Consider the following 21,427-nt stretch of genomic DNA (forward strand, 5'->3'; position numbering starts at 1 on the left):
AACGTTACATAAACTTTGTAATAAGGGATTCAACCCTAAAAAAATTTTATCTAATACCCAGTGCTTTGATTTTTTTTTTTAATTAATTAGTAAAATTTGAACAGAATTTAAGATTATGGGGTGTATTTAAAATGCGGAGACATTGTTTCAGAACGCCCTTAAAACAATAGACAACCATAGGTATTTATATAAAAAATATATATAACCATAAAAAAAAAATGATTTGTTTTTGAAAAATGGATATTATCTGAGATCATATAAAAACTAAAATTTCACTAGGAATATTTTTAATAATTACGGATGATATTTTATTACTATTATCGGGTGTGAAATAAATAAGAATAATAAGATGGAACAAGATGTAAGCAATAAAAAAATAATTAATTAGGGTAGAAGTGCCATTTGTTCGTGGCCACTTCTCCTTTTTTGGACACTTAATACTTTATTTTAATTAATGAAAAAGTATAAAATAAAATTTCCAGTGTAACAGTGTGATAAAAGTATCTTTGTACACATTTTAAAAATTAATTACGTCATTGCATTTTTTACAAATTATTTTATTGAAATTTTTGGTGTCCAAAACTGTCCCTAAAATGGGAACAAACAGTACCTCTATCCTATAATAAATATATAAGGACGCTGTCAAAATTTTTTAGATTTTCAAGAATAATTGTCATTGAAATTTAATAAAATTTATTAATTTTATTTGAATATCGTTTTGTTCACACAATTGAAAAAAATTTATGTGATTAATTAAGATTTTAAATCAAAAGATTTTTAAAATACAGTACTAATTTTTTTTATTAAAAACTTTAATTAGTTTTTGATCACTGCGAGTTTAAAGTCTTGCTACAAACTTTCTCATATTTAAAAATGAATTAGACACAAAAAAATTCAATTAAAATGATGGTTTTTAGAACAATTATCAGCTTTAAAATTCATATTATTTTTAATTAATTGACTTATGGACAGTAAAAAAAAACAATTATTTTAATAAAATAAAAAAAAATACATTGTGATTTGAATTTTCATGAAATTTATCACTTGGAAATTTAAAGTTATGTAAAAATAAAGTATATAAATACAGTCGACTACCCGTAATAAGCCTCTTCCCCTCAATCGGCAGGTACTGAGTCCAAAGAGTTTCCCCTACTTAACCACTTTTTTGAGTTTCGTAGCAGACATCCCGTTATAAGCCTCCGTTAAAATTCGATAAATTATAAACTAACAGAAAAAAATATCAAATTTAATTAGGAAAATTTACTATCGATCTTTCGCGGATAATAATTTTATAAATATTATTTATTGTTGATAATTGTAATGATTAATTACAATTAAAGCTTCTGTTACAATTTAAAAGTTTTATTGAGCATTATGTTGATCAATAACAATTATTATTATTATTACTGTAATTAATACCGTCGTCATTATAATTTTTCCATTACAATTATTATTTGTGTAAAAAGATAAGTATTTATTTTACCGCCATAAGCACTAGAAAAATCGGGACACTGACGTATGTAACAAAGCGTGAATATGACGTTTAAAATTATAAAAAATAAACACAGGCTTATAACGAGTAGTCGATAACAAAACTAAACACACGGTAGTGGGGACTGAAATTTCAATAAAAATTTCTCATGCATCCCCTAAACCAGGCTTATAACGGGTAGACTGTTAGTTAATCTATATATTTTATATTTCTGTCGATTTTAACTCGAAAATAACTTCGAATAATTTGCTTTTAATTTCATGGAAAATTTTTAAGTGTAATGTAATTAAAAAATTATTAATTATGTAAAAGGAAAAAAAAGTAACATGGATGCCAGCGGAAGACGAAGAAACGATTCCTATCAGATCTTACAGCGATCAAAAACGTAAATCATCAATTGCGTTTAAAGAAATATTTACAACGACTGATGAACAACTGCGGGAAAAATTTGTTGATATAAATGAATTTGAGAATGAAGTCAACATGGAAAAGAAATCGATGGAAAAATTATCAGTGAGTTTATCTAAAAGTATGGGGCAGTTGTCTAAAATAAAAGCTGCTGAAATCGGTGATTCAAAATCTAAAAGAATCCCGTCATCGGTATCGATACCACCAATAGGAAGAAAGAAATCGCTATCTAGCTCTCAAGAGCCATCGATTCAATCTTTAATTGAAATAACGAAAAGCAGTGAAGTTATTAAAAATCGAGAACGTGGGACTACAAGAAGGAGTACTCTTACCTTTAATGTAGGAACTTTGGGAATTTTTTCGGGAAATGAAGTTCATCTGAGAGTTTCTGATAATATTCCTGTGCGTAATATGGCACTAGACGTATCGATTGTTGATACATTTGACTATAAAACTGCTAATGCTTTTGTGGATATTATTGAACGGATGCTTGATAAATTACAAATAATAAAGTATACGATTCCTGTTAGTGTAAATGATTGGGATGAAAGTTTTAAAAGTATGGAAGAGAATTACGGAGATATTAAATATGAGGAATGTGGGTTTGATAATAAAGATTTGGAAGATAATTATATTTTTGAAAAGCTTGTCGCTGAAAAATTACAACGAGACAGGTGAAATTATTATGTTGCCCTAACGGATCCGAATTACGGTAAATTACCGTATTTTACCGCAAAATACTATATTTTACTGTAAATTTGCCGCATTTTACGGTAATTTACGGCAATTTGTGGCATTTTTACCGTAACACAGTAAAATATTTGACTTTACTGTAAAATGCCGTAATTTTGCAGTCAATCTACATGTTTATGGTGAAATACCGCATTTTTACTGAAAACTACCGCACTTTTACCGTGAAATATCGCAGGATTGCCGCAAGTTTACGGTAAATTACCGCGCCTTTACCGTAAAATGCCGCGATATACCTTAACTTACCGTAATCCTTCCAAATATCATAAATTACTGTAATTACCATAATTTGGATCCGCCAGGGTGATGCAAATTTTCATAGTTAAATACTAGTAGTAAATTTAAATATCATTTCAGTTATACTTTTAAAAGTTAATTGTGAATTATCTATAAATTATCATTTACTTATTAAACAAACTAATTATTCATCACTAAATATACTGGGACAAAAAATAACTTTTAGAATTATCATATTTTCTTCTTACAAGAAATTATGCCGTTGAAAATTTTCAATCTATAATAAATTTCGAGCGTAAAAATTTGATGATTTCATTCCAAGTCATTTTCTTAATCGAAGAAATCTTAATTTCGCTCGAGATTTGCTGATCTTATTTTTTTTCAAAGAGTGTAAATAAATGTCGATTTTCTTCTATTAAAAAAATTATTCTTTAACTTAGATATTAAATTAATAATGGAATAATTTTTAATGATTAACGACTGAAGAAAATATTTTTGCACATCATTTTTACCAGTGTAGTAGTAAATTTTTTATTGTCGATCTCAATTATTATTAAGTTTTCTAGCTCTATTTTTACAATATTATAATGTTCTATTAACTTTATTGTAGAACTTATATTTATAATGTATTAGAAAAAACAATGAAAGAATTAAAATCGGAAAACAGTTACGATTATTTGAAAAAAGAAATCGATGATATTGTAAAAATATCCGAAGATCAATACAATTTGGAAATAAATAATGAAATTTGGTCTGAGCAATTAAAACAATTACGTGAATTAATTGATATCGAAAAAATAAATAATCAGTTGCAAGTCAAAGCCGCTCTTTCTGATATTAAAAGAACTTGTGTCAATATTGAAAATATTATCAATAATAGCACGTGGAAATTAGGTGATTAATTTTTGAATTATATATCACGTATAGATTTTGTGTACTTGAAGTAAAAAATGTAAATTTTGTTTTGAAAATAAAAAACATGAAATAGATTTTGTCGAAAGATGGGAAGAGTCTCGACTAAAGCAGCAAAAATTATTATTAGAAATAAAAGAACAAATTTTGAATGATGAATTGAGTGAATATACGAAGAGAGAAAAGTCAGACGAAATAATTTCGGGAGAACTGATAACTTTTTTTCAATCAGAGATTATAGAGATGGAAAAACAAATAGAGGATTGGGGAAATAGATACAGTATTGAAATAAACGAACTTCAGCAAGAGATTGATGAAGAAAAAGAAAAAATTAATAATGTCAAAGAAATATTAGAAGAAAAAACTAAATTATGTGATGAACAGAAAGTTGTTATTGATGAGTATGAAAATGAGAGAGCGGAGAAAATTAAAAAATCTGAATATTTGGTAGCAATTAATCGTGCGGCGACAATTATTCAAGCAGCGTGGAGGGGATATATGGTGAGAAAAGAATTAGGAAGCTACAAAAATTTGTGGAATGTTTTGAAAAAACGTAAGAAGTTGGCTCTGAAGAAAAAAAATAAACGAAATGTTAAAATTGCAAAGAAGAAAAAAAAGCTTAAGGCTTAAATATTTAAAGTATGGAAGTATAAATTCAAATTTAATGTAATACAAAATTTTCGTTTCTCTTCAAATATAAAAATTTTTAAATTATTAATCGCTTTTTTTAAATTTAAGCATCGATAGTTTATTATTTAAAAAAATAAAAAACACTAGACAAAAAGTGATGAATATTTAACGTGTACTTGATGCGATTTTTTACAGAGAATCTATTTTCGATGATATTTTTATTTTTGTAAAGTGGTTTGTATAATTATAAGAATCAGACATAAAACTCCGAATATCTTTATGGACATAAACAGCGTAATGTTATATTGTACATCGATAAAAAAATTTGATTGCAAATCAACAGAAATTTCACGTCGGCTAATTATAGACCAACTTTTTGCAGTCAATTTGACGTCAAAATCCAACCGTCAATTTTTACAAGCAAGGATCTTTGCTACTATTTCCTGCGTCGACCCACGTACGTGATTACGTATTTAATTTTATAAGATTTTATGAAATTTTATGGAAAAATTTTTTCCCGGGAATTTTATAATTTTGTATAAAACCAAAAGACATTTTTTTTAATCTTTTAAATACATCAAAATTTATCACGAACTGCGTTATGTTTTATTACGAAAAAATTTAACACAATTTGTTATTTTTGAAATATTGTAAGTAAAAAGTTTTTTTAAGTTTATTTATTTTTCAAAAGGAACCTCTTTCAAGTGAAATCTTGACGTCAATATATGAATTCACATTTTATAAGAATCTTTAAGTTAAACTAGAGGTTGAAAAAGGCTACAAGTTATTGTCTAGAATTTACTCAGCAACTTTTACAGGTAAGTTAATCGCAGATATGATTACGGTAGCACGACTTGTAATCCGCGACAAAATATCTGGAGACATTTTATCCGATAGACAAAATATCCCCGGACTAAATATTCAAGAGACAAAAAATCCGTGACAAAATATCCTGTCGATAAATCTGATTCAGAAAAATATATTTTAAATGAAAAAATAATTAATGGTTTTCGATAAACGGGTACTGTATCATTCCAAACATGTGTTGACCTATTTCTAAAATAATACCCACCCAAAATCTGTGAAAAAAGGGCACAGTACGATTTCAAGCATATGTGTTGATCTATTTTTAATATCACACACTCAAATTTTATGTGCAAATATATTAAACATTTCTGATAAAAGGGTACCGTACTATTTATATGAAAAGTATTTATATTATAAGATATTTTTTCAGGGATATTTTGTCTATCGGATAAAATGTCTTCGGATATTTTGTCGCGGATATTTTGTCTTCGGATAATAAATGACGGTACCATGATTACAACTTTCTGACAAGTTCCAGCAGATCAATTCTTTCGGTTTTGACTTCAGCTTACAGCTGCAGATTGACACCAACTAGTAGTTCATCTTGTAGTCAAAACTTGAAACAACAGAATCCGACGTTAACTTGACTTGAAACTGACCCGTATGAAAAAACCATATACTGTCGATAATATATAAAAAAATATATGGTAAATAACTGAACATATATGGCTGCAAAATTATTAATATTGATTAATATATGATTCATCATATGTAATAATTCATACGTTTAATATTATGATAATCCATATCATTTATAATATATGTGATTATATACCTGTGATATTACATCTCAAATTATATTCTCGTTTTATATATAAACTTCTAATTCCAATATTATAATAATTTCGATATTATTATATATAAATAATTTAAAAAATACAATCATACCAAAAATTAGAGGAACAAAAAAATTTTAGAAATTTTTTAGTGATTTTTGCAAGACTTCATGAAAAATAATCGTATCGAGATTGAAAAAAAAAGCATTTTATAGCTTGAAATCTCTAGTTTTATATTTGTGCAAATATATATAAGCATATATCTATATAAATATATATTTACATACATTTATACAAATATATGTGAGCATATATTTATATAATTATATATTTACATGTATAAATATTATATGTCAGTCATATAATTAAGTCATATATCTTACCATATAACTTAAAGTATAGTATAAAATATTATAAGCAATATTTATAAGTTAGCATGTAAAAAAAATATATTACCGATATATATGTTGCAAATTATAAAATCATATAATAATTCGGCAAAATTTTGTATATGGTTCCATATATGACTTCTTATAATTCCATATAATTTATCATATATTTTGAATTATACTGAAGCTCATATATTGCTTTTTCATACGGGCGACCGTAAATATCCTAATAGCCAATGTTGCTTAGCAAAAGTTAACTTTTAAATTTTCCGCCAAATTCGGGAAGTAAGTTTCACGCAAATTGGATTCTAAATTTTCATTAAATTTGACAGCAAGTACTCGTCAAATTTTATAAATCTGTTTTTCGACTACAACATAAAGGTAAAATACTTTAGAAATTGTCGAAAAATTAACCGAAAATTTTCAACTTCTGCTGTAAATTTGTCATCAAATTCCGGCAGCAGATTTCGGGTAAATTTAATTTTCAAGTTGCAATCAACTTTCAGATAAAATGACTATTAGGGTATTGATCGTCAAGTGTCTGAAGAGCAAGTGTAGCTCTATCAGGGTATAGGATCGACGTCGACCGCCGACCTTACACTGATAGTCAGGTTGATGGTAAGGCGACAACCTATTGCCGCAACTGTCATCAATCCAGATAGCTAATCACGAAGCAGAGATTTGGGAGAGACAGATACAGCTGACACAGCACATGACGTCTATGATATTTCGCAATAATTAAATTTAACGAATAAATAATGTAATTATCAAAAATATTTTTTTATCTTATCGTTTTATAAAAGAAAACTTTTTTTAATCTCATCGAAATTCCCTCTAATTAAAAAAAAAAATTGATAATTAATTTTATTAATTTAATATTTAATTTTACTGAACATTAAAATAATTTTTAAGCGGTTTTATTTTTAAAAAAGATGAATAAAAAAGTAATTGTTGATTGTGATGGTGGGTATGATGACGCAGTATCACTAATACTGATGATAAATGCTCATAAAAAGAAGTCAATTGATTTAAAAGCAATAACTTGCGTTACTGGTAATACTGACATCGATAATGTTGTAAAAAATGTATCCAGAATTTTAGATGCTTGTGATTCAAAAGATGTAAGTATTTTAAAAATAAATTTAATAAGTATGATTAATTATTAATTAATATTTATTAAGATACCAGTGTACAGAGGAGCAGATTCGTCATTAATTTCAATAGAATCGCTGGCTGTTAAAGCAACTGAAGTTCGATACCATGGGCATGACGGTTTCGGAGATGTTTTTACAGATGAAGTAGACGTCAGTTATTTACAAAAAGATCACGCTGTTATTGCGCTGCATAAATTAATTACTGATAATCCTAATGAAATATCTGTGGTGTGTTTAGCGCCGTTGACAAACATCGCACTGGCTATTAAAATCTATCCGGATATTTTAAAAAATGTTAAAGATTTTTATATCATGGGCGGTAATTCTGCGGGTAAATATTCTGTGGGTTAATAGATTAAGGAGGACCACTAGTGTGAAATTTTGAAAAATTAATTTTTTTTTGCATGTTTCGATAGTCTATAGCTTCAAAAATAGCATACTACAATTTCTAGTGCATCCCTATCTAAAAATTCCTATAGAATCCTATTGACTGTATTGGTTTCTATGCGATTTTTGTGGCATTTTAGTGGATTCTATGGGAATTTTTGAATTACAGCCATCGAAAGAGCAGCCGCTATCGGTTCTCGAAAATATATTTTTCAAAATTACTGCAGTTATAACTCGAAGGCAAATCATCCGATAAATTTGATTCGAATTGCAACTTATTTTTAATATGTTTCTACGAACCATGAATCTCCAGTTTTCTAATCGAATCAAAAATGTAAATTTGCCATGTCAAAAATCATCAAATTTTCGCGCAAAATTTGAAATCTTTTTTAAAAACTCCGCCATTTTGTTAAATTTCAATTTTTTTTTAGCCAGGTCATGGTACAGAAAATACCTTCAAGTTTAATAAACTTTTTGGTTCTTTTGATTTCCTGCACTGCGACGGTCGCTATCACTGCAGCGGTTACTTTTTTTTTAGCCTTGGAAGATTGTAAACAACTCGGTGAAATTTGAATTTTTTTGTTCAAAAATTTGATCTTGCATTCATTATATATCCAAAAATGTATCCTCAAAATATTACAATATTTCATGCAGTAGTTTTCTGTGAAAACTTCCCAAAAATCATCTTTTTTCGGGCGGTCACACTAGTGGTCCCCTTAATTGGTGGTCAGTAATAAAGAATAATTATTTTTAATTCTTTTAAGGACTAGGAAATACTACACCGCAAGCTGAATTTAATTTTTACGCTGATCCAGAAAGTGCCCATATATTATTACAAAGTAATATTAAACCGCTGTGGCTTTTTCCATGGGAAACTTGTCTTAAGTCAGACATCACAATCGTAATTATTTATTTTCTTTATATTTTTCTACCCTTAACTTATTCTACTAAAAATAGAATATTAAAAATAACAGTTAAGCACATCTGTTATTCTGCTAATTATTAACAATTTATCTGCCAGTTATACATTTGTTGATAAATATCGACCTAGTACTAAGTCTGAATCATCAGTTGTCCCGCTATTGACATAACTATAAATTTTTTTTACTAGTTGTCATTTTAATGATGAGTTATGATTTGGTACTAGCATGTCCCAATTGATATTTTATCAGCTCTTATATATTTATTAATGAATATCGACCTGGTACCAAATTTCTATCAAAAATTTATTTGCTAATTATTAATTTGTCCTTAAAAATTAATTTTTTCTAGGAATGGCGTGAAAATGAACTTGGAAAACTAAAAGAAAATAAAAAACTAAAATTAATAAAGACAGTTGAGGATGGAATATACAAAAACAAAATAAAACGTCAAGTTTATCGTCCATGTGACGCGTTTTGTGCTTCTGCGTTTATAAACCCAGAAGTTATAAAGGACTACAACAGCTGCAATGCTGACGTTGAACTCCAGGGCCTAAAAACACGTGGGTTCGTTGCCATCGACCACTTGGAAACGAAGAAACCAAATATCAACCTCGTTACTGACCTAGACTTCGAAGAATTCAAGACTCTGATGCTTGATGCCTTCCAATAATAATTTTCATTAAAAAATATGAGTGTAAGTGTAGCAGACATAAGACAATTTTTTAATTAAATAAAAACAATTAGACAATTAAATAAAATTCATATAGTAATTTTTGAATTGCCCAAACGTGAATTTTTTTATTTTTATCAAATAAACATTTTGTTTTATTATTTAAAAGTTTTAAAAATTGTCATATGTCCACTTACTTTACTGTCGTAAAAAACTACATGTAATTCAATTATCTATTAATCATTTTTTTACATACTTTATACAATAATTCTAATGACAATGTATTTTTAAATTAAAAAATAAATTTCTTTACTTACATCTAAAATAATTTTTAAAATTTAAAAGCATTGGAATTTAAAATTATAAGTCAACTACATTTTACTTTAATGTCGAATTTTTTTCATTGCTTTTATCATCTTCATTTTTTAATGACGCTTGGTGTAATTCTTCTCTGGTTTCTCTATTAGATTTCAGTAATTCAACAAATTGGGCGTGTACTGCATTTGTCTTATGCTCAAGATCATCCAGTACCGAGTGCAATTGGTCTAATTGTTCATTTAATAATTCATACTCTGTAAATAATATTAAGAATTAGCGATAATTATTTTAAAAAAAAGAAAAAACTTAATTACTAAATTTATTATTAAAAATTTGGTAATTATTAGGAAGTAGGGCTCCGTGATTTAAATTTTATCAGCACAAAATAACAAACTGCATTTTGTAATAATGATTTTCTCTTTTAATTTATGTGATTTTTTCATATTTTTGTTTAAATTATCGACGACCAGTTTGTGATGTAGTCTGTACAAGTACATTAGTTAATTAACAATTAATCTATAAAATAATTAACAGTATCATTGCTTTGTATTTTTACTTGCTGATAAATTAACGTCAATGACATGACATTAATTGCAAAAATTTAATTAGTAGAATAGTTATATTATATATTGATTTAATTTGTAATTAATTATTATAGCTTGCACTGTCAAAAATTTGCGGAGTGAACGCGAAGTGGATGACTTTTTATTTATTTAATTCCCTCGGAGTGAATTTCACCCCGAAGGAGAGTTTCGGAAAATGTTAATTATAAAAAAAATTACTAATACATAGTGAGCTTAGGTCTTTGATATTTTGACATTTATATTGAGTACGGAAATAATTACGAGCTCCCTTTCTATATATTCACGCGAAATGATTTTTGAAAATTATAAGCAGCTGATAATAAAACTTTGACAAGTATAATTCCACTGAGTCACAAACTGTCGTATGACTTACATCAACCATACCACGAGATAACATTTCATATTGCACCGAAATATCAAATATTCCCATAAAAACTATGTCACCATAGCGATTCAATAATTTAATATTTTCACTATGTATTATATACATGAAATTATAATTTAGTGAGTTACTAAAACATTTTATAAATTAAAAACATAATATTTTAAGTTTAATTTTTAATATCTGAATGAATTATTTATTTAAATAATTATGTTTCTAATTAACAGCTGTTTCTATTAAATATTAATTTATTTAAGTATTAAAACTCCGGACCGGAGTGAATGCGGATTTAAATAAAATCTGCGTCACTCCGAAATCACTTCGCTCAGAAAAAAATCTCTATTCACTTCTTATGCAGAGTGATTTTTTTTTAAACTCTGGAAATCCGAGTGAATTCGGATTTAAATAAAATCCGTATTCACTACCGATTTTTTACAGTGTTCACTATTATTTTATTTCAAAATTTTAAACTGGCAATATGCATTAAATGACATCCCCGTTTTAAAAATAAAATTAGTTATGATAAAAAATCAACATCCAAATTAATCGGTTCGTTTTTCGATCAAAGTTTCAATTTTTTTTAACTAATCAATGAAATTTTAATACGGTCACGACAGTTTAGTCATTGTAAATTTTCAAAAAGTGGAGAGTACTGTCTGAAAATGCCCTTAAGGCCATTCTCAGTCAGTGCCCACCACTTTTTAAAAATTTTCAATGACTTTCAACTGTCATAAGCGTATCAAATTTTTATCAATTAATTAAAAAAAAAATTAGAACATTAATTGAAAAAAGGACACCGTAGAAGTAATTTCGCCGAGGTATAGATTTAAAAAAAAAATTATTTACACTTGATGTCAATTAGGAGCTAAACTAAATTCGTTAAATAAATTTCAGTAAAATCGTCCTGTCAATTTTATAATTCGAGTTTTTAAATTTTGTTGGCTAAAATTTACTCAACAAATTTCGTTTAACTCCCAATTGATATCAGTTGAAAGTAATTTTTTTCTAATTCTATATCTCAACAAAATTACCACTACGTTGTCCTTTTTTCAGTTAAGGTTTAAATTTATTTTTTTAATTAATTAATAAAATTTTAATATGATTACGACAGTTGTCATTGTATATTTTCAAAAAGTGGAGGGTACTGTCAAAAAATACCCTGAAAATAATTTATGTGAATTTGTAAATACATCACGTCATTTAATCTATGAAACTTTTCCACCACTAAAAATACGCGGCTTAGTCACCATCATTTCTTTAAACCTGCCATAAAATTACACAGATCTATTGAATTAATTAATTTATAACTGTTCTGATTTTAAACATTTCAAAATTTTGAAATTATCTGGAGCCCTAAAACTGAATATTTATTTTATTTTATTTGATTAAATAAACAAAAAATATAAAATTAAAAATAAATAATTACCTTGATCAGCATCATTTTGTCCATTATCTTGAGAGTCATCACCATTTGGATTGTCAAAAGGTTCCACAGCATCACAAACCATTTTTTGATTGTCCATAATATTAAAAAAAATATTATTCTGTAATCAGCTGACTTCTGCCAAAACCACACCTCTGTTCGTGTACTTACACATGTTCATTATCATCATTATCATCATTATTATTATTACAGTCATCCCACAGAAAGTTTGTGATCTTACCCTACCACAACTATTCCTCCTCTACCTCAATATTTGGATTTGCACATGCGCGGAATATTATAATAGAGAATATCCTGAAGTCAGCAGACAATTAATAATTTTCGGATTTTTTTTTAAACAAATTAATTACAAAAAAACAAAAATAAAAAAATGCACGTGTAGGAAATTTAAAAAACTACAGGTGCAATTTTTTGAAATATTTTTATTTTACAATTTGTCGCTTTGTAAGAAATAAAAAATAAAAAATTATTAGACGTCAGCTTACTTCAGTATCATTATTGGAGGGGGGGAAAAAATTCAAAACTTTCTCTGGGACGACTATATTACTTATGACATGCGTAGGCATAAATACAAACATTTAATAAATTATTTAAACACCAGAGGTCACTGAAAAAAATTCTAGAATTTTCCAAGATCTTGACTCGTTTTTCAGTTCCCACTTTCCAGTCCCCGAGTCGTCATTCCGTTTCGAACTTTCATCACTTAAACTTCTCTCTCAAACAATAAAAAATGTCTGGACGTGGAAAAGGAGGTAATTTATTATAATTTACTTGATAAATAATTTATCTTCAGTATATTAATCTAGAGTAATTAATTAATTATCAATTATTTTATTTTCTGTCTAGGAAAAGCAAAGGGCAAGTCAAAGACACGTAGTAACCGGGCTGGGCTTCAGTTCCCCGTTGGTCGTATCCATCGTCTTCTACGTAAAGGAAATTATGCTGAACGTGTTGGAGCTGGTGCACCAGTTTATTTAGCTGCCGTCATGGAGTATTTAGCTGCTGAAGTACTCGAGTTGGCTGGTAACGCCGCACGAGACAACAAAAAAACCAGGTACGCGCCAAAAAAAAGTTTTACTATTTATTTTTTCATTATTACTTCCATTCACGAGTTTTTTTATCATCACTTAATCATTTACTTCATCAGTAACTTAAATTTACTATCAATTTTCTACACAATTTATTGCAATTACTGATAAAAAAAAAATACTTTAGTGTAAATGCGCGCGAAAAGTTTCAAGATGGAGATAAAACTTTCAAAATGGCCGGCGAATTGGCGCGAAAATTTATTTATAGCGTCGGTTTTATTCCAACAAGTGATTTCTTACAAATTACTAAATTAATTATTGATTATTTTAATTATAATTACAGGATCATTCCAAGACATTTACAGTTGGCAATTCGTAACGATGAGGAATTAAACAAGTTATTATCTGGTGTCACCATCGCTCAGGGTGGAGTTTTACCCAACATCCAGGCTGTACTTTTACCTAAAAAGACTTCAACCGGTGGTGGATCCAGTAGTAAAGGCGACAAGGCCTCGCAAGAATATTAAGTAAATCAATTATGACTAATGCTGTTGATTAAGGAGCTGCTCAGCTCATTCATTTTAATTCTGTCCTGTTTGGTTTATGTTTCTGTCTCGTTTTTTTTTTTTTTTGAAAATATGTGTAGGTCATTTATTTAAGTACATATATTTTTTTAACTTTAAATGGTCAATACTATATTTTTTTAATAATTGATTTTTAAGTCGTATCATTGTCATAATTTATGGTGTATTTAAGACTGTACAATAACTATTTATACACATTGTAAAACTTTCAATAACATGTTTTAAATAATAAAGCTAATTACATTTAATTATAATTCATTTTATTATTTATAGCTTTCTTTTCTTAATAATATTTATAATTAATTTATGAGTAATTAATACTAAGAGCCAGTTTTTCAAACCAAGTTTATTTTTATCCGGGTTTTAATTAATATTGCTGGTATATCTATATCATATATTAATGTATAAGTATATTGGCAATAATTTTAAATCGGATTAAAAATGGTAAAACGTTACCCCATCATGGTTTTAATGTTAGCAGGCAATTAACAATTTTCGAATTTTCTTTTCAACATTTTAATTTTAAAAAAATGAAAAACAAAAATATGCATGTGTAAAGAATTAAAGAATCTATAGGTGCATTTTTTTTTTAATTTATCGTTTTGAAAAATAATTAGACGTCGGTTAATTTCAGTATCGTCAGGCCATCAGCAATTTTGTTTTTAAGATTTAAAATAATTTTAAGGCAGGTTAAATTTTTGAATATTAACATAATGACGTGTAATTATAGTTTATAATTTGCTATCTTTAATTATAGAAAGTATTTTTTGATAAATATTTGAAATAATTTTTCTTAGCGATTAATATTGGAAATTAATTTAAATGATTTAAGTATATTTTCTTTTATTTGAAAGTAGCAGTTAATCTGTCGAGAATTTTACTAAGAGGTTTAAAATAATTCTATTCAAAACAAAATTTATAATGAAGTATAATTATAATTATAATTGTATTACTAATTAGCTTTTAAAATTGAAATTTATTTTTAATATTAGAAAAGTTTGAATTATTGAATACTTTTATTAATGACAATAAGAAATATTTTATCTTTTGAAATAATATTTAAATCGATAGTTAATTAATAATTTTTTTCATCAATAAGAACTAATGTGAATTAATAGATATTTTTTAAAATGATACTGAAATTAACCAACGTCCGATAATTTACACAGTTGACAGACAATTGAAAATTTTTTGATTTTTTTTGAACAATTAAATTTTAAGAAAAAGAAAAGTAAAAATATACACATGTAGAAAATTTAAAAGACTATAAGTGCAATTATTTGTAATATTTTTTTTTTATGATGTCTCGCTTAGAAAAAATCCAAAAATTATTAGACGTCGGCTACTAACTTCAGTTTCATAATAATTTTTGAATTTTTTACAAAACGATAAATTAAAAAAAAAATTGCACTTGTAGTCTTTTAAATTTTCTGCATGTGCATGTTTTTAGTTTTTTTTTTGTTCTTTAAATTTAATCGTTAAAAAAAAAAATCAAAAAATTTTTAATTGTCTGCTAACTTCAGTATCATTTTTTTTATGAGTGTGAATGTAGCAGACATCAGACAAATTTTAAATTATTAATTAATGAAGTAAAATTTAAAAAAAATGCACATTTAAAAAATTTTGAAATTAATAAGTGCATTTTTTATAAATATTATTTTTTAAATTATTTATAATTTTAAATTTGTCTGATGTCTGCTACATTCACACTCGTAAAATTTTTTCAATAAATTTAATGAGTGTGAATGTAGCAGACATCAGACAAATTTAAAATTATAAATAAATAGAGTAAATAATTAATCAAATAAAATTTTTAAAAAATGCACATCTAAAAAAATTAATAAGTGCATTTTCTATATTACTTCTTTGATTATTTACTTTATACATTTATAATTCAAAATTTGTCTGATGTCTGCTACATTCACACTCATTAAATTTATGATTCAAAATATTTATAAAATTTTGAATTATCGACTTATTTAATTTAAATATAGGTAAATTATTAATTAAATAAAAGAATGTTAAGTAACCAATAGTTAAATTTAACAATTACTAATTAATAACTAAAAATGAAATAATTAATAAAATTAATAATCGTGATTAGTAAAAAATTACAAATAATTTAAATTTTTCCCGCTCGTATTTCATTCTCTTCTTATTTCATTATTCATCTCCATCTCTCAGTATGCATGTATATAATCCTATATATATATATGTGACATACCTATACATATATACAAACATACACACAAACATATATATCAATAATTGAGTATAGTTTGACATAATCCGTCGTTTTGTCAAGTAGCTCAGAGCTTCAGTGAAATACACAATCAACAAAACAAAATAAAACAATAAAATTAAATACAATTGATTTTAAATCATATTTGACTCATCAAGTATCATCAGGTAACTAAATTAGCATCTCAAACTATCTAGACATCATAAACTATTATACCAAATACATTGAACACAAAAATATTTTTTTCTTCAACTGTACTTCCATTATATGACTAATCCCTTACACTTACACCAGACTCTCACTTCTTATTAATCATAATTATTCAATTAACTAAAGTATCCACCAGACACCTTAATAATACATAATTAAAATTACTTGCCATTACATTATTAAATCTATATATAAAAATATACATTTATATATTTTCTAGAATTTATATCGGTGTTATCAGTTGTTTTTTTTTCTTTTATTTTCAATTTTCCTCTTTGTATTTTAATCGTAATCTCTTGCACAAGTTTACTCAATATCTAGTAATAACTTACAATTGTAATTATAATTATAATCGTTGTTTAAATATAATCCTGACATTAGCAAACAGTTAAAAATTTTTGAATTTTTGTTTTAACGACTTCATTAAAAAAAAAAAAAAATTAATTAAAAATCCACATGTAGAAAATTAAAAAAACTATAAGTGCAGTTTGTTCAAATATTTTTTAAAATAATTTATTGTTTAAAAAAAAATCCACAAATTATTAGACGTCGGCTAACTTATGATACTGATATTAGTCGAGGTCTAATAATAGTTTTTTAAATTTTCTACATGTGCCTATTTTTAGTTTTTTTTTTCTGTAATTGATTTAGTGAAAAAAAAAATTCAAAAATTTTTAATTATCTGCTCACTTCACGATCATGACTAACTTCAGTATCACGTTTAAATTAATTATAACAAATATTTTAATTTGCAGATAAAAATAAAAATGTCTTTATATCCATCCCTAGAAGACATGAAGGTGGATCAGATGGTGAAGGTACGTAAGAAAAAAGTCTTAGAAAAAATGTTGAGTCCATTCCAAGATCAATAATCCTTTGTACTTTATTTTAAACACAACATCTCATCTATACAGTCGACTACCCATTATAAGCCTGGTCTAGGGAATGCAGGGGAAATTTTTATTGAAATTTCAGTCTCCACTATCACGCGTTTAGTTTTGTTATCGACTACTCGTTATAAGCCTGTGTTTATTTTGTATAATTTTAAACGTCATATTCACGTTTAATCACATACGTCAATGTCTCGATTTTTCTAGTGCTTATAGCGGTAAAATAAATACTTATCTTTTTACACAAATAATAAATATGATGACAAGGGTATTAATTACAGTAATAATAATGATAATTGTTATTGATCAACATAATGCTCAATAAGACTTTTAAATTGTAACAGAAGCTTTAATTGTAATTAGTCATTAAAATTATCAACAATAAATAATATTTTACTTAATATTTATAAAATTATTATCCGCGAAAGATCGATAGTAAATTTTCATCATTAATTTTGATATTTTGTTCCTTCTGTTAGTTTATACTTTATCTAATTTTAACGGAGGCTTATAAAGGGATATCTGCTACGAAACTCAAGAAAGTGGTTAAGTAGGGGAAACTCTTTGGACTCAGTACCTGCCGATTGAGGAGAGGAGGCTTATGAAGGGCATGCTTTCGACGAGTAGTCGATTGTATATATATACATAAGAATTATTATTTATATTTTTTTTTACGCAGGCTCAGATGAAAGTTGAGTCTCATTTTACTCCAAGTGCACCATCACCAGTCTCAGTAAGTCCTACAGCACCGGCATTGACACCACCAGGTTACGATGACTTGCCCGGACAATTATATCCAGCTCTGGGTGATTACATGGGTCTAGAGTTGAGCCCAGAAGCTATTGAAACTAATATGCCTGAGTACACAATAGCTTACCGTGAATCTGTAATTATTCATTTATTTATTTCTTTAATCAATAAAATCTATTGATCACTTAATTAAGTAATTAATTATTAATAATTAAATTTTTAGATGGAAGTCATGAAGCCAGAATCTGGAACATTGAATGGTATGATTGCGCCATTGTCTAAAGATTCATTAGGATTGCAAAGGGCTCAAGTCTCTAATGGGATTCGTGAAGTAAATTTATTTATTTGAATTAATTAGTGAGCTGACTAATTAATAACATTTATTAATTTTTTTTTTAGCTGACACTGTGCAAAGACAGCGATGGTAAAATCGGATTACGTGTACACGAAGTAAACAATGGAATATTTGTGTGTCTAGTAAGTCCGGATTCCCCGGCAGCCAAAGCTGGATTAAGATTTGGTGACCAGATCCTTGATATCAATGGAACTTCTGTTGCTGGATATACTATGGATCAAGTTCATAAAATATTTCGTAATGCTCCTGTTAATAATATTAAAGTTATTGTTCGTGATAGGTAACATTTTTTTTTCTATTTTATTAGTTATTTGTTTTTGTTTTCTGGGAGATTTATTTATTTGTTTATTTGCAGACCATTGGAAAGAACGATTACTATGCACAAAGATAGCTCGGGGCAAATCGGGTTTCAGTTTAAAGAAGGTAAAATAATTGCGCTTGTTAAAGATTCATCTGCTGCACGCAATGGAGTTCTTACTGATCATCAGTTGTTGGAAGTTAATGGCAAGGTAATTTTTTTTTTTAATTTGGGTGATAAAAGTTTAAGATTTTTATGTTAAGCTTGAAGATGGGAATTTTTATTTTAACTAAACTATGAGAGATGTCAGAAAGGAACAGAAATAAATTTGAAGGGAATTAAATTCTCTGTAAAATTGAACCTTATCAATTTTTTCGTAAATTTGATACTTGAGACAAAATTTAATTAGAAAAGAAAATCAAAATTTTGTATTCTCATGGTGGCCACATTTCTGGAAAACCTGGGAATGTCAGGGAATTATAAATATACTGGAAATGTCAGGGAATTTCGTCACAAAGCTGGAAAAATTTTTACTTTCTTTATTTTAACTGAAAAAATCCGACAAATTTAGTTTTCTGTCAAAACTGTTCAAAAAGTGACGCGGCGCGAATGCGGTTGTAAAACCATCTTGAAAAAAAATTAGTAGAAATTGATTCCAATAGCGAAAAAATGAAGCAGTTAGAATTATCAAGGTTGTAAGAAAAAAAAAGTCTTAGTAGAAACCAATCGCCAGGATTTTCAAGCTATTAACATCCATATTGACAAGTTAAAAAACTAAAAACATTAAATGTATACATAAGTAATGAACTAATAAGTTTCACTATATTTATTATTCGCGTACTTCATTAATACTTTATTAATATTCTATGAAATATTCTTATTTATGAAATTTATTCTAGTGAAAATGGAAAATTTATTTATATTTTATTATAGAGTAAGTTATATAAACACATGGATTTCAAATCAAAAATAAAAAATTATTCATTTAATAAATAAAAAAAAACAATGAACATTGACAAATAATAGAAAAAAGTTTCATTTAACGACAATGATTAATTATTGATTAAACTGACTTATACCATTTTATTTTAAATTAAATCCAGTATAAATCCAGTAAAAATCTCAAAAATCTGTGGCCACCATGAATTCTGTTTAATAAATTTTTTGTTTTGTCTTCAAATTAAAATCCCGACTAACAATTAAAATTATCATAAAAATAATTGAATACAATTTTGTAGCCAATTAGATTTTCTACACAGAAAAAAAAGAATTTCTTGTCACAAGAAATTTCTTGCATATTAATTGAAAACAAAAACTGTCAAGCCTAGAACAAATTTTTTGACGTAGGATATTTTTTCTCCCTCCCAAAAATTTTTTTCTGCTTCCGAAGAATTTTTTCTCATCCCAAAAAAATTTGTGTTTTCAAATTCATAATGCAAAAAATTTTATTGCCCCAAGAAATTCATTTTTTTCTGCGTATAATGAAAGTTCTTATCAATCCGGCAATAGAATTTTAAATTTTTTAAATTTTTAAGTAAAATGTCGTCATAAAAACTTGATAAATATTTTTTAAAAAAATTTTCAGAATGTTATCGGACTAAAAGACAAAGAAATAGTCGCCGAAATAGCCAACAGCCCGAGTGTTGTAACAATAACTGTAATCCCTTCATACATTTACAACCACATGATCAAAAAGTAAGTAGACCCTTTAATAAATTAAACTAAAAATAATAATTAATTACTTTATTGTTTAAATTGGATCCAATCCATAATACAATTAGCAGTTAGAGTTTATTATAAAAATAAGTAAAGTGGAAATACATATGTTTTAATATATAAAGCAATAGGATTCTTCAAAGTTAAAACAGGCTTTAAGATAAGCAGATCCTTTTTTTGGATCGAGTTGTACGAGTATCCCAATTGGTTGCCTATCTAAAAGCCTGTTTTAACTTTAAAGAATCCTATTGCTTTATATATTAAAACATATGTATTTCCACTTTACTTATTTTTATAATAAACTCTAACTGCTAATTGTATTATGGATTGGATCCAATTTAAACAATAAAGTAATTAATTAATTAATTAAAAAAACTAAAAATAAAAAACTTAATTTTCAGAATGTCTGGAAGTCTTTTGAAGGCAATGGATCATTCAGTGTCAAATTTCTAGGACAAACCTCAACGAGGCTACAAGACTTTTCTTATTATTTTTATATGTTCATCTATTCTATGTTTAATTACTTTTTTCAAGTATTTTTATCTGCTTATTTAAATCTTAAAACTTTTTTACTTTCTTGATACGACGTAAAAAAATAAAATTATCATCGTAAGTCTCTGAGATCTTTGTTAATAAAATAAATTAATCAAAGATCTTAACTAAATAATCAGTTGCCAAACAAATAGTAATTACAAGAAAAAAACAAATATATATATTATATATACGTGCTATATACTGTTAAATTACTCATACTAGATAACTACGTATACTATTTTGTTGATAAATATTTTATTACTAGACTTAAAAAAATAATTAAGTCTATAAATAAATAATATACTTTATGGTTAATTTATTATAGACAAAGGACTTATTTATTTATAGACTTCAATCAGTTGATTATAAAATATCTATAATAATAATAATAATAAATGACTAAATAATAATAGTAATAATGTATATTATAATAATGTTATTTTTTTTTGTGACGAATAAAATTTTTTAAAATTAAATTTCCTGAGTTTTTTAGACTA

General features: G+C 26.6%; 5 protein-coding genes across 8 annotated transcripts; 4 read left to right on the plus strand and 1 right to left on the minus strand.

The window, feature by feature from the left end:
- The first annotated feature begins 247 nt into the window (after positions 1-247).
- LOC130674559 (dynein regulatory complex protein 9-like) lies at positions 248-4,441 on the plus strand. The gene is made up of 4 exons (XM_057479917.1): positions 248-361; positions 1,805-2,574; positions 3,498-3,781; positions 3,876-4,441. The coding sequence occupies exons 1-4, from the start codon at positions 350-352 to the stop codon at positions 4,427-4,429; spliced, it is 1,620 nt and encodes a 539-aa protein (XP_057335900.1). The 5' UTR covers positions 248-349; the 3' UTR covers positions 4,430-4,441.
- A 2,252-nt stretch (positions 4,442-6,693) lies between these two features.
- LOC130674520 (inosine-uridine preferring nucleoside hydrolase-like) lies at positions 6,694-9,797 on the plus strand. 4 transcript variants are annotated; one of them, XM_057479870.1, is made up of 6 exons: positions 6,699-6,842; positions 6,968-7,221; positions 7,374-7,582; positions 7,643-7,946; positions 8,767-8,903; positions 9,275-9,797. In XM_057479870.1, the coding sequence occupies exons 3-6, from the start codon at positions 7,394-7,396 to the stop codon at positions 9,593-9,595; spliced, it is 951 nt and encodes a 316-aa protein (XP_057335853.1). In that variant the 5' UTR covers positions 6,699-6,842; positions 6,968-7,221; positions 7,374-7,393; the 3' UTR covers positions 9,596-9,797. The 4 variants fall into 4 exon arrangements, with proteins under 4 accessions (XP_057335855.1, XP_057335853.1, XP_057335854.1 ...); XM_057479871.1 differs by having other exon boundaries at positions 7,394-7,582; XM_057479872.1 differs by having other exon boundaries at positions 6,694-6,842; positions 6,968-7,582; positions 8,773-8,903.
- A 13-nt stretch (positions 9,798-9,810) lies between these two features.
- LOC130674523 (bublin coiled-coil protein-like) lies at positions 9,811-12,497 on the minus strand. The gene is made up of 2 exons (XM_057479874.1): positions 12,306-12,497; positions 9,811-10,167 (listed from the first exon to the last, which is right to left on the minus strand). Exons 1-2 carry the CDS (start codon positions 12,400-12,402, stop codon positions 9,974-9,976), a joined length of 291 nt encoding a protein of 96 aa, XP_057335857.1. The 5' UTR covers positions 12,403-12,497; the 3' UTR covers positions 9,811-9,973.
- A 419-nt stretch (positions 12,498-12,916) lies between these two features.
- Positions 12,917-14,189, plus strand: LOC130674522 (histone H2A-like). Its single transcript, XM_057479873.1, has 3 exons — positions 12,917-13,075; positions 13,170-13,377; positions 13,695-14,189. Exons 1-3 carry the CDS (start codon positions 13,054-13,056, stop codon positions 13,876-13,878), a joined length of 414 nt encoding a protein of 137 aa, XP_057335856.1. The 5' UTR covers positions 12,917-13,053; the 3' UTR covers positions 13,879-14,189.
- A 1,995-nt stretch (positions 14,190-16,184) lies between these two features.
- On the plus strand, positions 16,185-21,406 carry LOC130674433 (syntenin-1-like). Its single transcript, XM_057479758.1, has 8 exons — positions 16,185-16,344; positions 17,143-17,205; positions 17,957-18,163; positions 18,251-18,358; positions 18,427-18,662; positions 18,738-18,891; positions 20,266-20,375; positions 20,798-21,406. The coding sequence occupies exons 2-8, from the start codon at positions 17,155-17,157 to the stop codon at positions 20,847-20,849; spliced, it is 918 nt and encodes a 305-aa protein (XP_057335741.1). The 5' UTR covers positions 16,185-16,344; positions 17,143-17,154; the 3' UTR covers positions 20,850-21,406.
- Positions 21,407-21,427: the final 21 nt, after the last annotated feature.

Source organism: Microplitis mediator, chromosome 9 (assembly GCF_029852145.1).
Source record: "Microplitis mediator isolate UGA2020A chromosome 9, iyMicMedi2.1, whole genome shotgun sequence".
Lineage (NCBI taxonomy): Eukaryota > Metazoa > Arthropoda > Insecta > Hymenoptera > Braconidae > Microplitis > Microplitis mediator.